At 49.9% G+C, this 14,296-nt stretch overlaps 1 protein-coding gene and 1 long non-coding RNA gene across 3 annotated transcripts; one reads left to right on the forward strand and one right to left on the reverse strand.

The window, feature by feature from the left end:
* The first annotated feature begins 253 nt into the window (after nt 1–253).
* Nucleotides 254–13,945, forward strand: SLC46A1 (solute carrier family 46 member 1). 2 transcript variants are annotated; one of them, XM_036408549.2, is made up of 5 exons: nt 256–540; nt 1,185–2,037; nt 5,357–5,440; nt 7,207–7,363; nt 13,754–13,945. In XM_036408549.2, exons 1-5 carry the CDS (start codon nt 304–306, stop codon nt 13,809–13,811), a joined length of 1,389 nt encoding a protein of 462 aa, XP_036264442.1. In that variant the 5' UTR covers nt 256–303; the 3' UTR covers nt 13,812–13,945. The 2 variants fall into 2 exon arrangements, with proteins under 2 accessions (XP_036264443.1, XP_036264442.1); XM_036408550.2 differs by lacking the exon at nt 5,357–5,440 and having other exon boundaries at nt 254–540.
* Nucleotides 6,148–13,550, reverse strand: LOC118702540. The gene is made up of 3 exons (XR_004982756.2): nt 13,274–13,550; nt 6,478–7,420; nt 6,148–6,275 (listed from the first exon to the last, which is right to left on the reverse strand). It is a non-coding gene; the product is annotated as an uncharacterized LOC118702540 (long non-coding RNA).
* Nucleotides 13,946–14,296: the final 351 nt, after the last annotated feature.

Genomic DNA, 14,296 nt, shown 5'->3' on the forward strand with positions numbered 1-14,296 from the left:
GTTATTGGGAGGTTAAAGCGCACAGTTTCATACACAGGGAGCACCCAGGAAACGATCAATAAATGTTGAGTACTGATGTTTTCCTTATTGCCCGTCTGGGTCTGGAAAGGAGGGCTGTAGGGCAAGTGTCCTTGCACAGTTGGCAGGTGAGGCCACCGGTGAGCAGGCACGGGGCGAGACTGCACAGAGGTCTGGCCCCGCCCCCGCCCCGGCCCCCCGCCCCACCCCCGGCCCCCCGCCAAGCCGCGCGCAGGCGCAGAGAGCCGCGCCGTCTGCCTCGCGCCAGCGCCGAGCCGCACTTGCATGGAGCGCTCCGAGCGGCGCGCGAGCTCCGCGGGCGCCCCCCGCGGCCGCCCCGCGGCGAAGGTGCTGTTCCGCGGGCCCGTGGGGCCGATCGTCTTCCTTGCCAACTTCGCCTTGGTCCTGCAGGGCCCGCTCACCACGCAGTACCTGTGGCACCGCTTCAGTGCCGACCTCGGCTACAATGGCACCCACGATAGGGGCGGCTGCGGCAACCACAGCGCGAACCCCATCTTGCAGGTAGCGGCGGCGGGGGCGTTGGGAAGCGGGGAGCGGACCCTGCGCTAGCGCGGGCGGGGGGTTGCGGGGAACACAGATGAGGGGTTGGGGCGGAGCGGTGGGGTGGGCGGGAAGGTGGGGCCGCCAAGGCGGTTATGGGTGCTGGGTGGTGGGCCTGCCCCATGACTGCAGTAGGAAGGATGCGTGAAGTTCCTCCAGCCTTTAAGAGTTAACATAAAGATCATCATCCCGAAACCGGTTTGGCTCAGTGGATAGAGCGTTGGCCTGTGGACTGAAGGGTCCCCGGTTCTATTCCCGTCAAGGGCATGTACCTTGGTTGCGGGCACATTCCTGGTGGGGGGTGTGCAGGAGGCAGCTGGTCGATGTTTCTAGATAACTCTCTATCCCTCTCCTTTCCTCTCTGTAAAATATACTTTTAAAAAGTTAACAAAGGAGGGGAAAGGGCCTAGGCCCGTTTTCTATAACCCTCCCTCTAGTGCCAGTTTTTGAGAGTTGCACTAAAATTCTCTGGAGTTTAGGGCTCCAAAGAAAGCCCGCCTCCCTGCGTCTCCCCCCAAGCTGGTGGTAGTTGAGCGGAGAATGGGGGTGCAGGGAGCTCAGCGTGGGGAAGAGCACCCTGGTGAGTGAGACTCATGCCCCCACAGGAAGTGGAGAGCCTCACCTCTCACTGGACCCTCTACATGAACCTGGGCGGCTTCCTGCTGGGGCTCTTCTCGTCCACCCTGCTGGGAGCGTGGAGCGACTGTGTGGGCCGTCGTCCCCTGCTGGTGCTGGCCTCGCTGGGCCTGCTGTTCCAGGCGCTGGTGAACATCCTCGTGGTGCTGCTGCAGCTGCACGTCGGCTACTTGGTGCTGGGCCGCATCCTTTGCGCATTCTTCGGCGACTTCAGTGGCCTCCTGGCTGCTAGCTTTGCCTCGGTGGCAGATGTCAGCTCTCACCGCAATCGGACCACCCGAATGGCCCTGCTGGAAGCATCCATCGGGGTGGCAGGGATGCTGGCGAGCTTCCTTGGGGGCCACTGGCTCCAGGCCCAGGGGTATGCCAACCCCTTCTGGCTGGCCTTGGGCGTGCTGGCATTCATGACTTTCTATGCCGCTTTCTGCTTTGGTGAGACTGTGATGGAGCCCGAGCCAGCCCGGCTCTTCACGTTGCGTCACCACCGGTCCATTGTCCAGCTCTACACCTCTTGGGCCCCGGACAAGTCCAGGAAGCATTTGGCCCTGTACTCGCTGGTCATCTTTGTAGTGATCACTGTGCACTTTGGGGCCCAGGACATCCTGACCATCTATGAGCTGAGCGCCCCCCTCTGCTGGGACTCCAAGCTGATTGGCTACGGTTCTGCAGCGAGACACCTCCCGTATTTCACCAGCCTGCTGGGCCTGTGGCTTATGCGGTTCTGCCTGACAGACACCTGGGTGGCTGAGATCGGCTTGGCCTTTAACATCCTGGGGATGGTGGTCTTTGCGTTCGCTACCAGCACGCTCCTTATGTTCACAGGTAATGTGTGTGGGCTCAGGCATAGTTTATCCCAGAGGTGCAGGGTGGAAATTGGGGGACAGCCACTTGCTGGTTTATGCCTTTGGAAACATCGTTATGTTTCTAGTTGGCACCGGAAGACAGACAACTAAGAAACTTCATAAAAATGGCATCTTTTTAAAAATACGTATTTTTATTGATTTCAGAGAAGGGAGGGGAGAGAGAGAGAAACATCAATAATGTGAATCATTGATCGGCTGCCTCCTACACACACACACACACACACACACACACACACCCACTGGGGATCAAGCCCACAACTTGGGCATATGCCCTGACTGGGCATCTAACTGTGACTTCCTGGTTCATTGGTCGTAGCTCAACCACTGAACCACGCCAGCTGGGACGGCATCTTTGTTATATGTAAAGTGTTGAGCTTCGGTAGCCAAAGTAATTAACCCATATTATCAATCATAAATATTGTTAGTGAGACAGAGCCACGGACACAAGTATGGCTCATGCACTAATTGCTTCATTCCGTGGCCTCCCATAGCCAATATTCATGATGCTCTCAGACAAAGTCCATGCTATCACTGTCTTAATATTCACTTCTCTCATAATCACGGGACCTACCTCAAGTACTCTTAGTCAGCTGCTTTGGGTGTTTAAAAGTACCAACCTTTCATACCACAGATTTCAAGTTCCTGTTTGCTCAGTTCTTATTTTGGTGTGGAGCGGGGCAGCTGGGAATGGGGAAATAAACTTTTTTAAAGGGACAGATTTATTTTGATAAAGCTGTAAGGCTTAGAGCCTGAACTGCATAGTGTACAAAGTGAGCCATTCGGTAATCACAGGTTTATTAACTTGGCTGCTTGCCTGGACAGTGAGGCTGAAGGGGACCAGGTACCTTTCTCTCCTGCCCGCAGCATCTCCCATAGGCCCGGTGCTGGGCTCAAAGCCCTCCGGGGCGCAGAGATGATGGAGACCCTGTCATTGCTCTGGGAGCCTGGCACCCGAAGGGGCCCTGTGGTGCCTCATCATATACCCACTTGGAAGGATCTACTATCCTCTAGGACAGTGTTTCCCAAACTTCTCTCATGATGAGAATCACCTGGTAGAGTTGTTAAACTACAGATTCCTGAATCCCAACTAAGAAGTGCTAAACTAGAATTTTTGGGAACATATAGGTAAAATTGTATACTTAACTAGTGCTCTAAGCTTTTTACAATATTTTAAGTAACCTGGATAACTAAGCTTAGAGCACTAGTTAAGTATACAATTTTACCTATATGTTCCCAAAAATTCTAGTTTAGCACTTCTTAGTTGGGATTCAGGAATCTGTAGTTTAACAACTCCACCAGGTGATTCTCATCATGAGATGTTTGGGAAACACTGCTCTAGGGCAGTGGTCGGGAAACTCATTCATCAACAGAGCCAAATATCAACAGTACAACGACTGAAATGCCACTTCTTCAAAATGGACTCGTCCAGGGTGTGGTATTTTGTGGAAGAGCCACACTCAATGTGGCTCTCGAGTTTGCCGACCACAGCTCTAGGGCAGCCATTTTTAACCCTTTTCATCTTATGGCACATGTAAACTAATTACTAAAATTCTCAGCACACCAAAAAATGTATTATATATTTTGCCAATCTGACAAAAAAAAAAAAAATAGGTATAATTTTAATTTGTTCATACTGGATGGCTCTTGTCACTTTTTTTTATTTGGCAGTTAAGGGAAAATAGGTCAGTGCCCCTGACTACATAGTCAGGTATTGCATGTCTTAAAAATTCCTGTGGCACACTGGTTGAAAATTGCTGCTCCAAGGGTTTGCAGTTTTACGGAGGAGGCAGTAGTCACACAAGAGAAAGAAATGGTTGGAAAGGAAATAGTGTAAGCCTGTGAGTGACAGAATGCAAAGTGAAAAGGAACTACCGTATTTTTCGGACCATAAGACGCTCCAGACCATAAGACGCACCAGTTTTTAGAGAAGGGAAATGAAGAAAAAAAGATTCTGAAACAAATAGTGTCCTAAAATATTTTATGTGCATTAAAACCCAACATCACAGTCATAAACACATGTAATCAACCCTGTAAACAGCAGCATTTAGAACCATTTTAGAGCCGGGCAAGCACACAGAGACCACACAGAGCCGGGCAAGTAAAAAAACTTTTTTTTAAAAGTATATGTGTAGGCTATATTTGGACCATAAGACGCAGGGACTTTTTCCCCCCACTTCTGGGGGGGGGAAAAGTGCGTCTTATGGTCCGAAAAATACGGTATGTGTTTCCTATGCCATGCCCTTCATGGATGTTTCCTGATGTATCCATTTCCCAGGGCAGCTATAACAAACCAGAGGCCCGGTGCACAAAATTCGTGCAAGAAGCTCAGCGCCCCCACCCACTATGGCTGCCACCTGCCTTGGCCTCAGCCACTATAGCTTCGTCCAGAAGGTTGTCTGATCTAATTAGCATATTGTGCTTTTATTATTATAGATTACCACAAATTTGGTGGCTTAAAACACAGAAATTTGTTCTCTCACAGTTCTGGAGGCCAGAGGTCAAGAATCCATATCACTGGACCAAAATCAGAGTGTCACGAGAGCCATATTCCTTCCGTAGGTTCTAGGAGGGTATCTGTCCCTCATCCCTTCTGACTTCTGAGGGCTGCCAGCATTCCTTGGCTCCCGGCTGCATCACTGTGATCTCTGCCTCGGTGATTACATTGCCTCCTCTTTTGGGTGCCTTCTCCCTCTGTCTGTGTCAAATTGTTTAGGGCCCAACTTATCAGGTTGTCATCATCCAGAATAATCTCCTCATCTCAAGATTATTAACTTATCTCATTTTCCAAATGAGGCAACACTTATAGATTCCAGGGATTAGGACCTGATATCTCGGGCCATTATTCAACCTTCTACCACTCCAGAATTGTTCTGTGGGGCAGGCCTTGTTATCTTTTACAGATGGGAGTCAGGCCCAAGGCCACCCAGTGATAGCATCAGGTTTTGAACTCAGGACTGCCTCCCAAGTCCCAGGCTTGTTTTATGTGCCCTGCCATCTCCCTACTATGTGGGTGATACCCGCTGGGACCACAAGAGGTGTTCTGACAAAAACGCCACTGGTGGGGAATCAGCGGCGTTTAATCATAAAAGAGGAAGCAGGTAGGCCAAAGCTTGAGGAGGGTAGTTTCCATTCCTCCTCAGTCCTTGTGTCCTTCTCTACCAAGGAAGTTCTTCCTGTCTAACCTGAGTTCCATCTGGGGTGGTCTAGGAGCTCTGCTTCCATCTTGCTTGGGCACCCCCCTCCTTAACCCCGTTTTCCTAATGATTGTTTCTCCACAGGGTACGGGCTCCTCTTCCTGTCTCTAGTCATTACACCCATTGTCCGGGCCAAGCTCTCCAAGCTGGTGAGCAAGACAGAGCAGGGTAAGTGTCATGGTCAACCAGCATCTGGTTCCTTATACCCCAATGTTCTCTGAACAAATGGCCCAGGGGAAGCAGAGGACCACGGCCTTGGGCTTTCAGACCACAGAGTTGGAATTTACAGTCAGCAGAGCACTATTTTGTTCCTTGGGTCACCCAGACAGAGGATTTGCCCTCTCCAGTCCTCAGCTTTTCCATCTGTAAAATGGATGCGGTGACGCCAGCGTGCCCTGCTTCACTGGGGTCAGAGCGTACAAGCTCAGAGGGAGTGGGCAGCCTTATGGTGTGGGTTTCATTGTCCCCAAGTGACAGATGAGGAAGCCAAGGCCCTGAGGGTTCAACTGACTTACTCAAGGTCACTCAGTAAGTGGTGGAGCTAGGTGCAAGCCCAGGTCTTTTAAGAGCAGCAGGTCTTGGGATCTGGGTTTTAGTCCTGCCTCTGTTACCCACTGGCTGTGTGATCTTAGGCAGGTCCCTTTTCCCTTTCTGGGACTGTTTCCTCGCCTATACAAGAGCGTTTTGTTGTTGTTTATTTATTTTTTAATGTTTTTATTGATTTTAGAGAGGAAGGGAGAGGGAGAGAGAGAGAACCAATGAGAGAATCTGATCAGGCTGCCTCCTACATGTGTCCTCCTGGGACCAAGCCTGCAGCCTGCGCATGTGCCCTGACCAGTGCACGGGACGATACTCAACCAACTGAGCCACACTGGCCAGGGCAAGACTGGTTTGTTCTTGATGACATCGACAGGCCCTTCCGACTCTGATGGTCTGACATTTAATCTCCGCTTCTGTCGGATTATTGCCCCCTTCACAAAATTTGGGTTCTGCTGGCATAACTCTAAAGTAGGGGTGTCGAACTCAATCAGAGAAGGGGCCAAAATCTAAAATCCAGCCTAAATCGCGGGCCGAATGGTTTACTGAACAGTCATAAACTGTCATTGTGATGGAAACGCAGCGGAGTGCAGTGATGACAGCGCGGTGCGGGTCACATTGCAAGGCCTGGCGGGACGGATTTGGCCCGCGGGCCTTGTGTTTGACACATGTGCTCTAAAGAATAGCTTTTCTCAGGCCTCTGGGTCTTTAGACCCCAATATAGAAACATCTGGCTCATCCGCTTTCCCCATCTGCCCCTGGAGTCCCTATCAGTTCCCTTGTCCCAGGGCCCAGGTGCTTCCATTCATTCACTCAGTAAGCTTTTTGTCCAGCACCTTCACTGTGCCCGGAGGTGCCAGGGGAACAGGAAAAAGACAACAGCCCTTACCAGCTGGCTCCCTCCAGGGGGCAGGCCCCGTGATAGCAGCTGTACATGGGAATTCAGTGTTGCCACCCATCTATGAAATAGGTAGAATCCTTATTTAACAAAAGGGGAGCAAAACCCCAGAAGGTTAAGCACTCATGCACCACACACAGCTACTAAGTGTTGGAACTGGGAATTAACCCCACAAGTAACCTCACGCGGAATATGATTCTGAAGGGGTTAAGCCAAACACCATTTTTCTCAGGCTTTTGCTAGAGGATAGTCACATGCACTTTTTACGCGTGGATTTAACAACAGCCATTTGTTTCATCGCCCCTGTGTGCCAGGTGCTTCCCATGCATGACCTCATTGAAACCTTTTCACAACACGTGGTGTAGGCTTTACAGGTGAGGAGGGTGAGGCTCCGAGAGACTCAGGGACCTGCCCCCGTTCACACAGCTGCGAGTCGGTGGTGTCAGGACTCGAACCTACGTCTTTCAGACTCCACAGTGTGGTGTTTCTTTCTTCGCAGGTGCTCTCTTTTCTGCCGTGGCCTGTGTGAATGGCCTGGCCATGCTGATGGCCTCCAGCATCTTCAACTCGCTCTACCCAGCCACCCTGAACTTCATGAAGGGGTTTCCCTTCCTCCTGGGAGCTGGCCTTCTCTTCGTCCCTGCCATTCTGATTGGGTAACTAAGGGCTCTGTCCCAGGCTCCTATTATCCCAAAGGTTCCCTCCCCCTCCTCCTCCTTACTGAAGTCCAGTTCCCTTCCTGTAGGTATCAAGTCTCCTCCTGGCCTGCGTGGAGCCCAGGCTAGGGATCTCACAGGTGAGGCCGTTAGTTGCCAGGATCCAGGCTATTTTCTGGTGTAGGAGCTGGGAGTGGTGTAGCCTGGTCTGGGTGCCGTCTACTTCAACAGCCGTGAGCGTGCTCAGGGTAACAGTGTAGCGTCCCTTTCAGGTTGGGGTGAGTCCTTGGGCAGTGAACTTCTTTACCCACACTGAGTCCCCGGGCTGGAAGGGGTGTACAGGGTCTGTGGTGCGCACTGGCAGTGCATCTGGAACAAGCTTATGGGTGGCTCTCTGGGTAAACTGCAGAGCTTGTAAGGACTTGAGCAAGGGAATAGTTATGAATTCCAACTTTCAGTTTCTCCCTGCTGTTGGGAAAGATGGAGGGAAGTCTACCATACATGATCTCAAAAGTGGGGGGAACCCTTCCCAATAGGAGGTATACCTGGCCCATAAGAGGGCAAAGGGCAGGAGGTTGGTCCAGCTTTCACTGGTTTTTAGGACATGTTTAGTTAAACTCCTTTTTAGAGTCTTGCTCATGTCTGTCCTAAGGCGTGAGCTATATGTTCGGAGATACTTTGGCTACAAAGACATGGCTGTTATCTGATCCTATGACTACTGGCAGCCCAAAACTAGGTATAATCTCCTGGAGTAATTTCTTGACTACTATAGAGGCAGTTTCTGTCCTAGTGTGGTATGCTTCAACCTAATCTGAGAAGGTGTTTATAAAAACTTGTACCCTGATGCTGGTGGCTTAATCTCTGAAATCTACCTCCTAATGCTCTCCTGGGGAATTTCCCTGGGGCCCGAATTCCCAGGGGGACCCTCTTATCTTGCTTAGTATTTACCTGTATGTAGACAGTACTTCTAGTGACTATGCTTTTGATTACCTTATCTAAGCTTGGTAGTATCTGCCTTGCAGAAGTTCAGAAGTCTTGGTGATGCCTAAGTGAGTAACCTGGTATAACGGGCAACTATCGTCCAACCTAGAGCCTCTGGGACCAACAGTCTGTCATCTGGTAGGGTCCATCAACCATCTGGTCTTTTAATGGCTTGCTTCTGTTCTGCCAATTCCTCCTTTTGTTTGGTGTAGGAGGGGGTCCATCGTAGGTCGGGGTCCAGCAGGGTTACTAAGACTTGTAAAGGCCCTATTGGTTTGGGGGCATAATGTCTCTTTCCCTGTGGATAGCACAGTGTCTCCATCAAAGGGCCTGGATTAAGGCCAAAAGTTCAGGAACTGTGCCCAAATGGTGTGGTCCAGGGTGACTACCGCTGCCCCTGCATATTAGATACCATCCTGAATGTAACTGCTCCCATCCGTGAACAGTTCCTTGTCATTTGTTACCTCTATGCAGTCATGAATGGGTTCCTCTGGATCATCTGGAAGCAGGCTGGCAGGGTTGATGGTCAGTGTCTTATGGAACCAGACGCAGGGCTGGTCCAGGAGAAGAGCTTGGCACTGGGTGATTCTGGTGTTTGACATCCATCTCTCTGGAGCACCTCGAAGGAAGGCCTCTACACCATGGGGTGTTGTCAGGGCTAGCTCCTGGCCCAGAGGCTGCTTATCTGCCTCCCTCACCAGCAATGCTGTGGTGGCATTGCCCGGAGGCACACTGACCACCCTGCTGCCACAGGGTCTAGTCTCTTAATTAGGTAACAGGTCTCTTCTAGGGACCTAGAGTGAGAACCCCTTTGATAATGCCCCTTACCTCACTCACGTAGAGGTGGAAGGGCTTCGTGACATCTGGCAAGGCTAGGGCAGGTGCTGAGACGAGAGCCTTCTTTAGCTCCTCAAAGGCCCGTTGTTCCACTTTGGTCCAGTTCAACGGCCATGTTCCCCCAGTACATGTTCCTTCTGAGGTCCACAGTCTTTCTTGATGTCCAAGGAAAACAGGCAGTTTGTCTGGTGGCTCCCTGGACTGACGTTTTCTTAGAGGTTATGGGTCCCATCAGCTCTGTCAAGATGGATAGGCTATCCTAGTGTCCATCAGGAAACTAATAGGTTTGCCCCCCACTAATAGGTTACCCTGGGGGCTTAATGAAAAGGAGGCCCGGTCCTGTCAGTCCTCTTCCTCTAAGTTAAAGACCTTTGGAGTCTGAGTCTTACTTTTTGCTTCTCTAGCTGTCCTACCAGGATATTCTCTTTCAGTGCCTCTGCTTCCTAAAATAAGTATACTAATTCCTTCTTATTTGCTGTTGGCTTTTTCTTCCTTTTAACTCTTTCTCTGTTCCCCTTCTCATTATATGTATAACCTTTATAAAAACTTTTACTATTTTAAATTAGCCTTTAAATCTTTTTTATGTCCTTTAAAAATGTATACCCATGCCTCAATTTTTTTTATTATTTTAAATATTTAGAAAAAGGCAGAGGGAGGAGGGAGCAGGTCCAGTGCCCTGTTCCCAGGCCTCCAGCCGCTTGAAATTTAAAATACCGTTTTTTCCTACAGATACGGGTCTCAGATTCTGATAAGCCTGAAAAGGGGAATGGGAGAATTTCTAGCTGTACCTTTAAGCCCCCTAACAGAACACGGTGAAAAGTGTCTAAGGGGTCGCTGGGGGTTCTTGGGTCTCATTGGGGCACAGGGGTCACAAAGGAATTTCTCTCTACGCCACAGCCCCCCAGCTACTCTAAACAACCCCTGGAGGGGATGGACACCAGGTGGGTGGAGGCAGGGAGTGCTGCTCGGGTCCAGGTGGCAAAGGAGATGCTCCCACTAGGGTGTTTTTATCTGGCGGCCCGCTGGGAAAATCGCTTGTCTCCTGCCGACGAAGGTGACCTCTATACTGTAATCAGACTACCTGACCTTTTTGAAAAGCTCCTCTGCTTGAGTGTGTTACTATTAATATTACTGATTTTAAAATTATAACTTAAGAGTTGATATACATATACATAAGGACCAAGTGGCCCATAAAATATTTTCCTTTCCTTATAAAGATTTTACAATGTACTGTAATCATTAATCATATCAAACTTAAATAGCCAATTGAGATAAACAGCTCTGAGACCGTTCCTCCACCACTGATTAAGACTGGGTGGTGGTAGGTGTCAGAAATAAGATTTATTTAGTTTTTGAGCTTGCTGGGCAGACTTGGTGACTTTGCCAGCTCAAGCTTCCTTCTTGTAAATAGATAACTTTAGAATCTGCTCCCTGCTTTTAACCTTTTGAACCACAATTGTTATAACTCCATACCTTTAAATTAATAAACATAGACAGAAATTTTGTTAGGTGGGCCGATCCCCCTCTGACAGAGAGCAAGCACCCCTGGGAAAAAGGAATCCCACTGGCAACTTGGGGCGGTTTGCTATGTGTCAGAGCACTCAGCCTTAAACAAATTAAAGATTTTTTTCTTTCTCTTTTTTCTTTTTCTTTTTTATAGATTTTCACACTTAGATGAACAAATAATTATACCCAAGTAGACATACAAAATATCAAACAAATGTCTGTACTTATACCCTTTCAGTAAACAAGTACTATTACAATGTTTCAGCAAAACAGAAATGGCACTCATGTTGGACAAAGGAAACAAGACTAATACTCCAGGAACTGTGAGGGGGAAGTTATCTTACAGACCGAGTTATCCTTGCGGCTCTGTCTCCGGCTAAGGTCCCCGAAAGGAGGGAGAGCCTCCTGCCCTTCTGAGGGGTCCCTCTCTCCTCCTCTGCATTGCCCATTTACTCCGTCCTTAGCAGGGGAAATAAGGCAGGCAGTCTATCTAAATCTGTAACCTTTGTTTTCCTCATAGATTTTTGCTCTAAGCCCCTTGACTCTTAGAGGATCTTAAATCCTCCTTTACTACTCTTGATTTCTCCGACCACCCCCTCCCTATCCTGTCCCGTCCCCCAGCCCAGTTGCTTGTCTCTCTTTCCAGTTGTGAATCAGAGGAAGACAATTTCTGCAGAGGGGGAAATAGAAACAGGGGGAGTTTCAGAGAAAACTGCAGACTACCGCTGTAGCAGTCCTCCCTTTCCAAGGCTGAGTTCTGACCTGTGGGAAAATGACTATTAGTCAGCCTGGAAAGATAGGGAGGAGGAAGATAAGGGTGTGGGGGGAGATTTCTTGCGAGCTGAAAGCCTGGATGGCCTCCTGAAAGAAAAGATCTTTAATCCAGTTATGGATGCTGTTAGAATTGGGGCTCCATAGATGGTTAATAATAATTCCGGCCTTGGTTCCACACTGGACTATGATGTCACAGGCAGGGACAGGGCCTGTACATCTCTCCGCCCTGCAGAGCTGTAAGCTCTGTCCTTGAAAAGTTTCCAATTACCAAAAGAGATAAAGATATAAATAAAAGTTCTTTGTTCCTTGAAATATAGTAAATTTACAAATCAGAGCACACGAAACCCCTACTTATACAAACAGAAATTTTTATTAGCTAAATGGCCTGATTCCCTCTACTGTGATAGAGAGCAAACATCTCTGAGAAAAATAACTCATCAGCACTGTTTAGATGTTTACAGACCATCACAGTAGGACTGCCCTATTTTCCAATAATTTAAATAACAAAGATAATAGAAACTCCCATGTATAACCAGACAGCACAAAATAGCTTTCATTTCATACAGACCGTTTAATGAGTGGATAATTATGCTAAGACAGATAAACAAGGGGCCCCAAAGAACAGCCTTCCAACCCCATGGAAGCAAAGCCAAAAATCAGATGACGGCCTCACGCCGACCGGTGGAAGCGACCCACCTCGTCCCAGAGGTTCCAGGGGTTCTGAGGACCCCAGGTCAACAGAAGGTCGGTAGAGTTCAGGAAATCAGAGAAGTTAGAAAGGAGACATTCGAGCAGGGTGCGTGGTGTCGATCCGCCTTGACCCATCCTGTGGGAAAGCAAGAAGCCGGCACACAAAACGAATGACACAGAGACTGAGACAAGGGAAAACGGGTGGCCACACTCACACTCCAAATCCAAATCCAAAACAACGGCCTGGAAGCAGCGTCCCGTCCCCACCACGGGGGAGGCAGTTATGCCGCGTCCCGCCTGCCTCCACTCACCAAACCTCTAGGATCCAACCCAAACCAAAACAAAGAGAGTTCTCTCTTACCGACAGACGATTTGCAGGCGCTTGGAGCCAATTGTAAAACCTTTGAGGCGGAGGGAGGGAGGCACCCTCCTCCGCCGCTGTCCAAGGAGGTCGACCCAAGAAGGGGACCTCGGTTATCTCGCAGCTGGGGCCTCCAAATGTTGTAACCCAGGAGAGACACCTCACTCGGACACAGATAAAAAATGTTTAGAAAACCGCGTTTATTTCCTGCGCAGTGTCTGCCCCTGTCTCATGCAGGGAAGACGGACCGGACTGCAGCACCAAAATCTAGAAGCCTTTTGCTTATATAGGCTTCTCATCCTTAGCAAGCAAGCAAGCTACGTGTACAGAAGCGGATATCTGCCTTTAGCCCATCAGCGATTCCTAATTAATTTTTTACATTTAACACGTCAGTTCTCCCTTCCTCTTCCCGCCACCTGGCCTTACCACTCTAGTATCAGATAGTGGTCAGCACATCCTGCTTTTAGTGAGCTTGTTTTAATTTAATATATTTTATTGATTTTTTACAGAGAGGAAGAGAGAGGGATAGAGAGAAACATCGATGAGAGAGAATCATCAATCATCTGCCTCTTGCACACACCCTACCGGGGATGTGCCCACAACCGAGGTGCATGCCCTTGACCGGAATCGAACCTGGGACTTTTCAGTCTGCAGGCTGACGCTCTATCCACTGAGCCAAACCGGTTTTGGCTTAATGAGCTTGTTTTAAGGAGCTGTGCAGCGGCTGCCTCACTGGCCTTGGGAATTTTTCAGTCCATAACATCCTGACCAGAAATGGCTGCCTGGAACCCTTCCTGTGGGGGTTTCAGGCCCAGCCTGACTCTCCCCTTGCAGATGGCTGCCTAATCCTCTGGAGCCCCTTTCTAGACAGGGGGGCCCTAGGGGAAGGGTCAGGCAAACATTGCTTCTTGCCAAGGTTGGTCTCTCCCCTTGGTCCCCCTCCATTCGCATTTTGCATTTTATGGATGGAACTACGATGACGAATCTGCCAGAGGGAAGCTGGAGAGCTTCCTTGGCTAGTTGTGGCTGGGCCGCAGGCTAGCCTGCCCCACCGACTTCTTCCCCCATAGCCTTACGACTCACTTTCCAGAGCCCTCTCCTCTGGACATTGCCTTTCTCCTCTGTGTTGGGAGGGAGGATACCTGTACCAGCCCGCCCAATCATGCCTGTGTCGCTTCTCCAGGAGCTGAAGAGGGCTCCCCCATATGTCAAATCTGAACACTCTCTCTGGTCTCTCACAGGATTCTTGGAAAGACTGAGCCTCACTCTGAATTCCAGCAGTTTTCCCAGAGCCCCTGACCTGCCTAGACGAGAGGACAGAGGCCAAGAGGAGCGAAGTGAGCGCTCACCAGCTGGAAGGATGCCCCTGGGACCCACCCACAGCAGCACGAGCAGCTCCCCTCAGAGGCAGTTCCCCCTGGATAAGGTCCCCACCTCCATCCACAGCTTGCCAGCCTATGTCTCCAGGATCTGGAATTGTAACCCAGACAGTCTGACTCCAGGGCAGGCAGTGGCGGGGGCGACATTTGGAACAGGGGCCTGTTTAGCCTTTCTGCAATTACATAACACCCTCCAGCGGGGAGAGGAGGTCCTGACGGAGGTGATGCCTCAGGGACCAATGGGAGCATGAGGGCTGTCTCTGCTTCCAACCCAAACGGTACAGCTCACCGTTCATTGTGAGCAGCCACCAGCCACTCCTTACTGATGGCTGTTTGAGGGGAAGAAGGGTTGTGGGAATGGAGAGAGTGCGCTACTGACTCTGGAATCAAGCCCCTGGGCTCAGC

The sequence above is a fragment of the Pipistrellus kuhlii genome, unplaced genomic scaffold (genome assembly GCF_014108245.1).
Source record: "Pipistrellus kuhlii isolate mPipKuh1 unplaced genomic scaffold, mPipKuh1.p scaffold_m20_p_39, whole genome shotgun sequence".
Taxonomy (NCBI): Eukaryota; Metazoa; Chordata; class Mammalia; order Chiroptera; family Vespertilionidae; genus Pipistrellus; species Pipistrellus kuhlii.

What these genes read in the sequence shown, in the direction of transcription:
- SLC46A1 (XM_036408549.2), top strand. Translation starts at nt 304, where the DNA reads ATGGAGCGCTCCGAGCGGCGCGCGAGCTCCGCGGGCGCCCCCCGCGGC. An exon ending in GGTGAGCAAGACAGAGCAGG is followed by an intron (nt 5,441 to 7,206) that starts GTAAGTGTCATG and finishes CTTTCTTCGCAG; the next exon opens with GTGCTCTCTTTTCTGCCGTG. An exon ending in GTCCCTGCCATTCTGATTGG is followed by an intron (nt 7,364 to 13,753) that starts GTAACTAAGGGC and finishes GGTCTCTCACAG; the next exon opens with GATTCTTGGAAAGACTGAGC.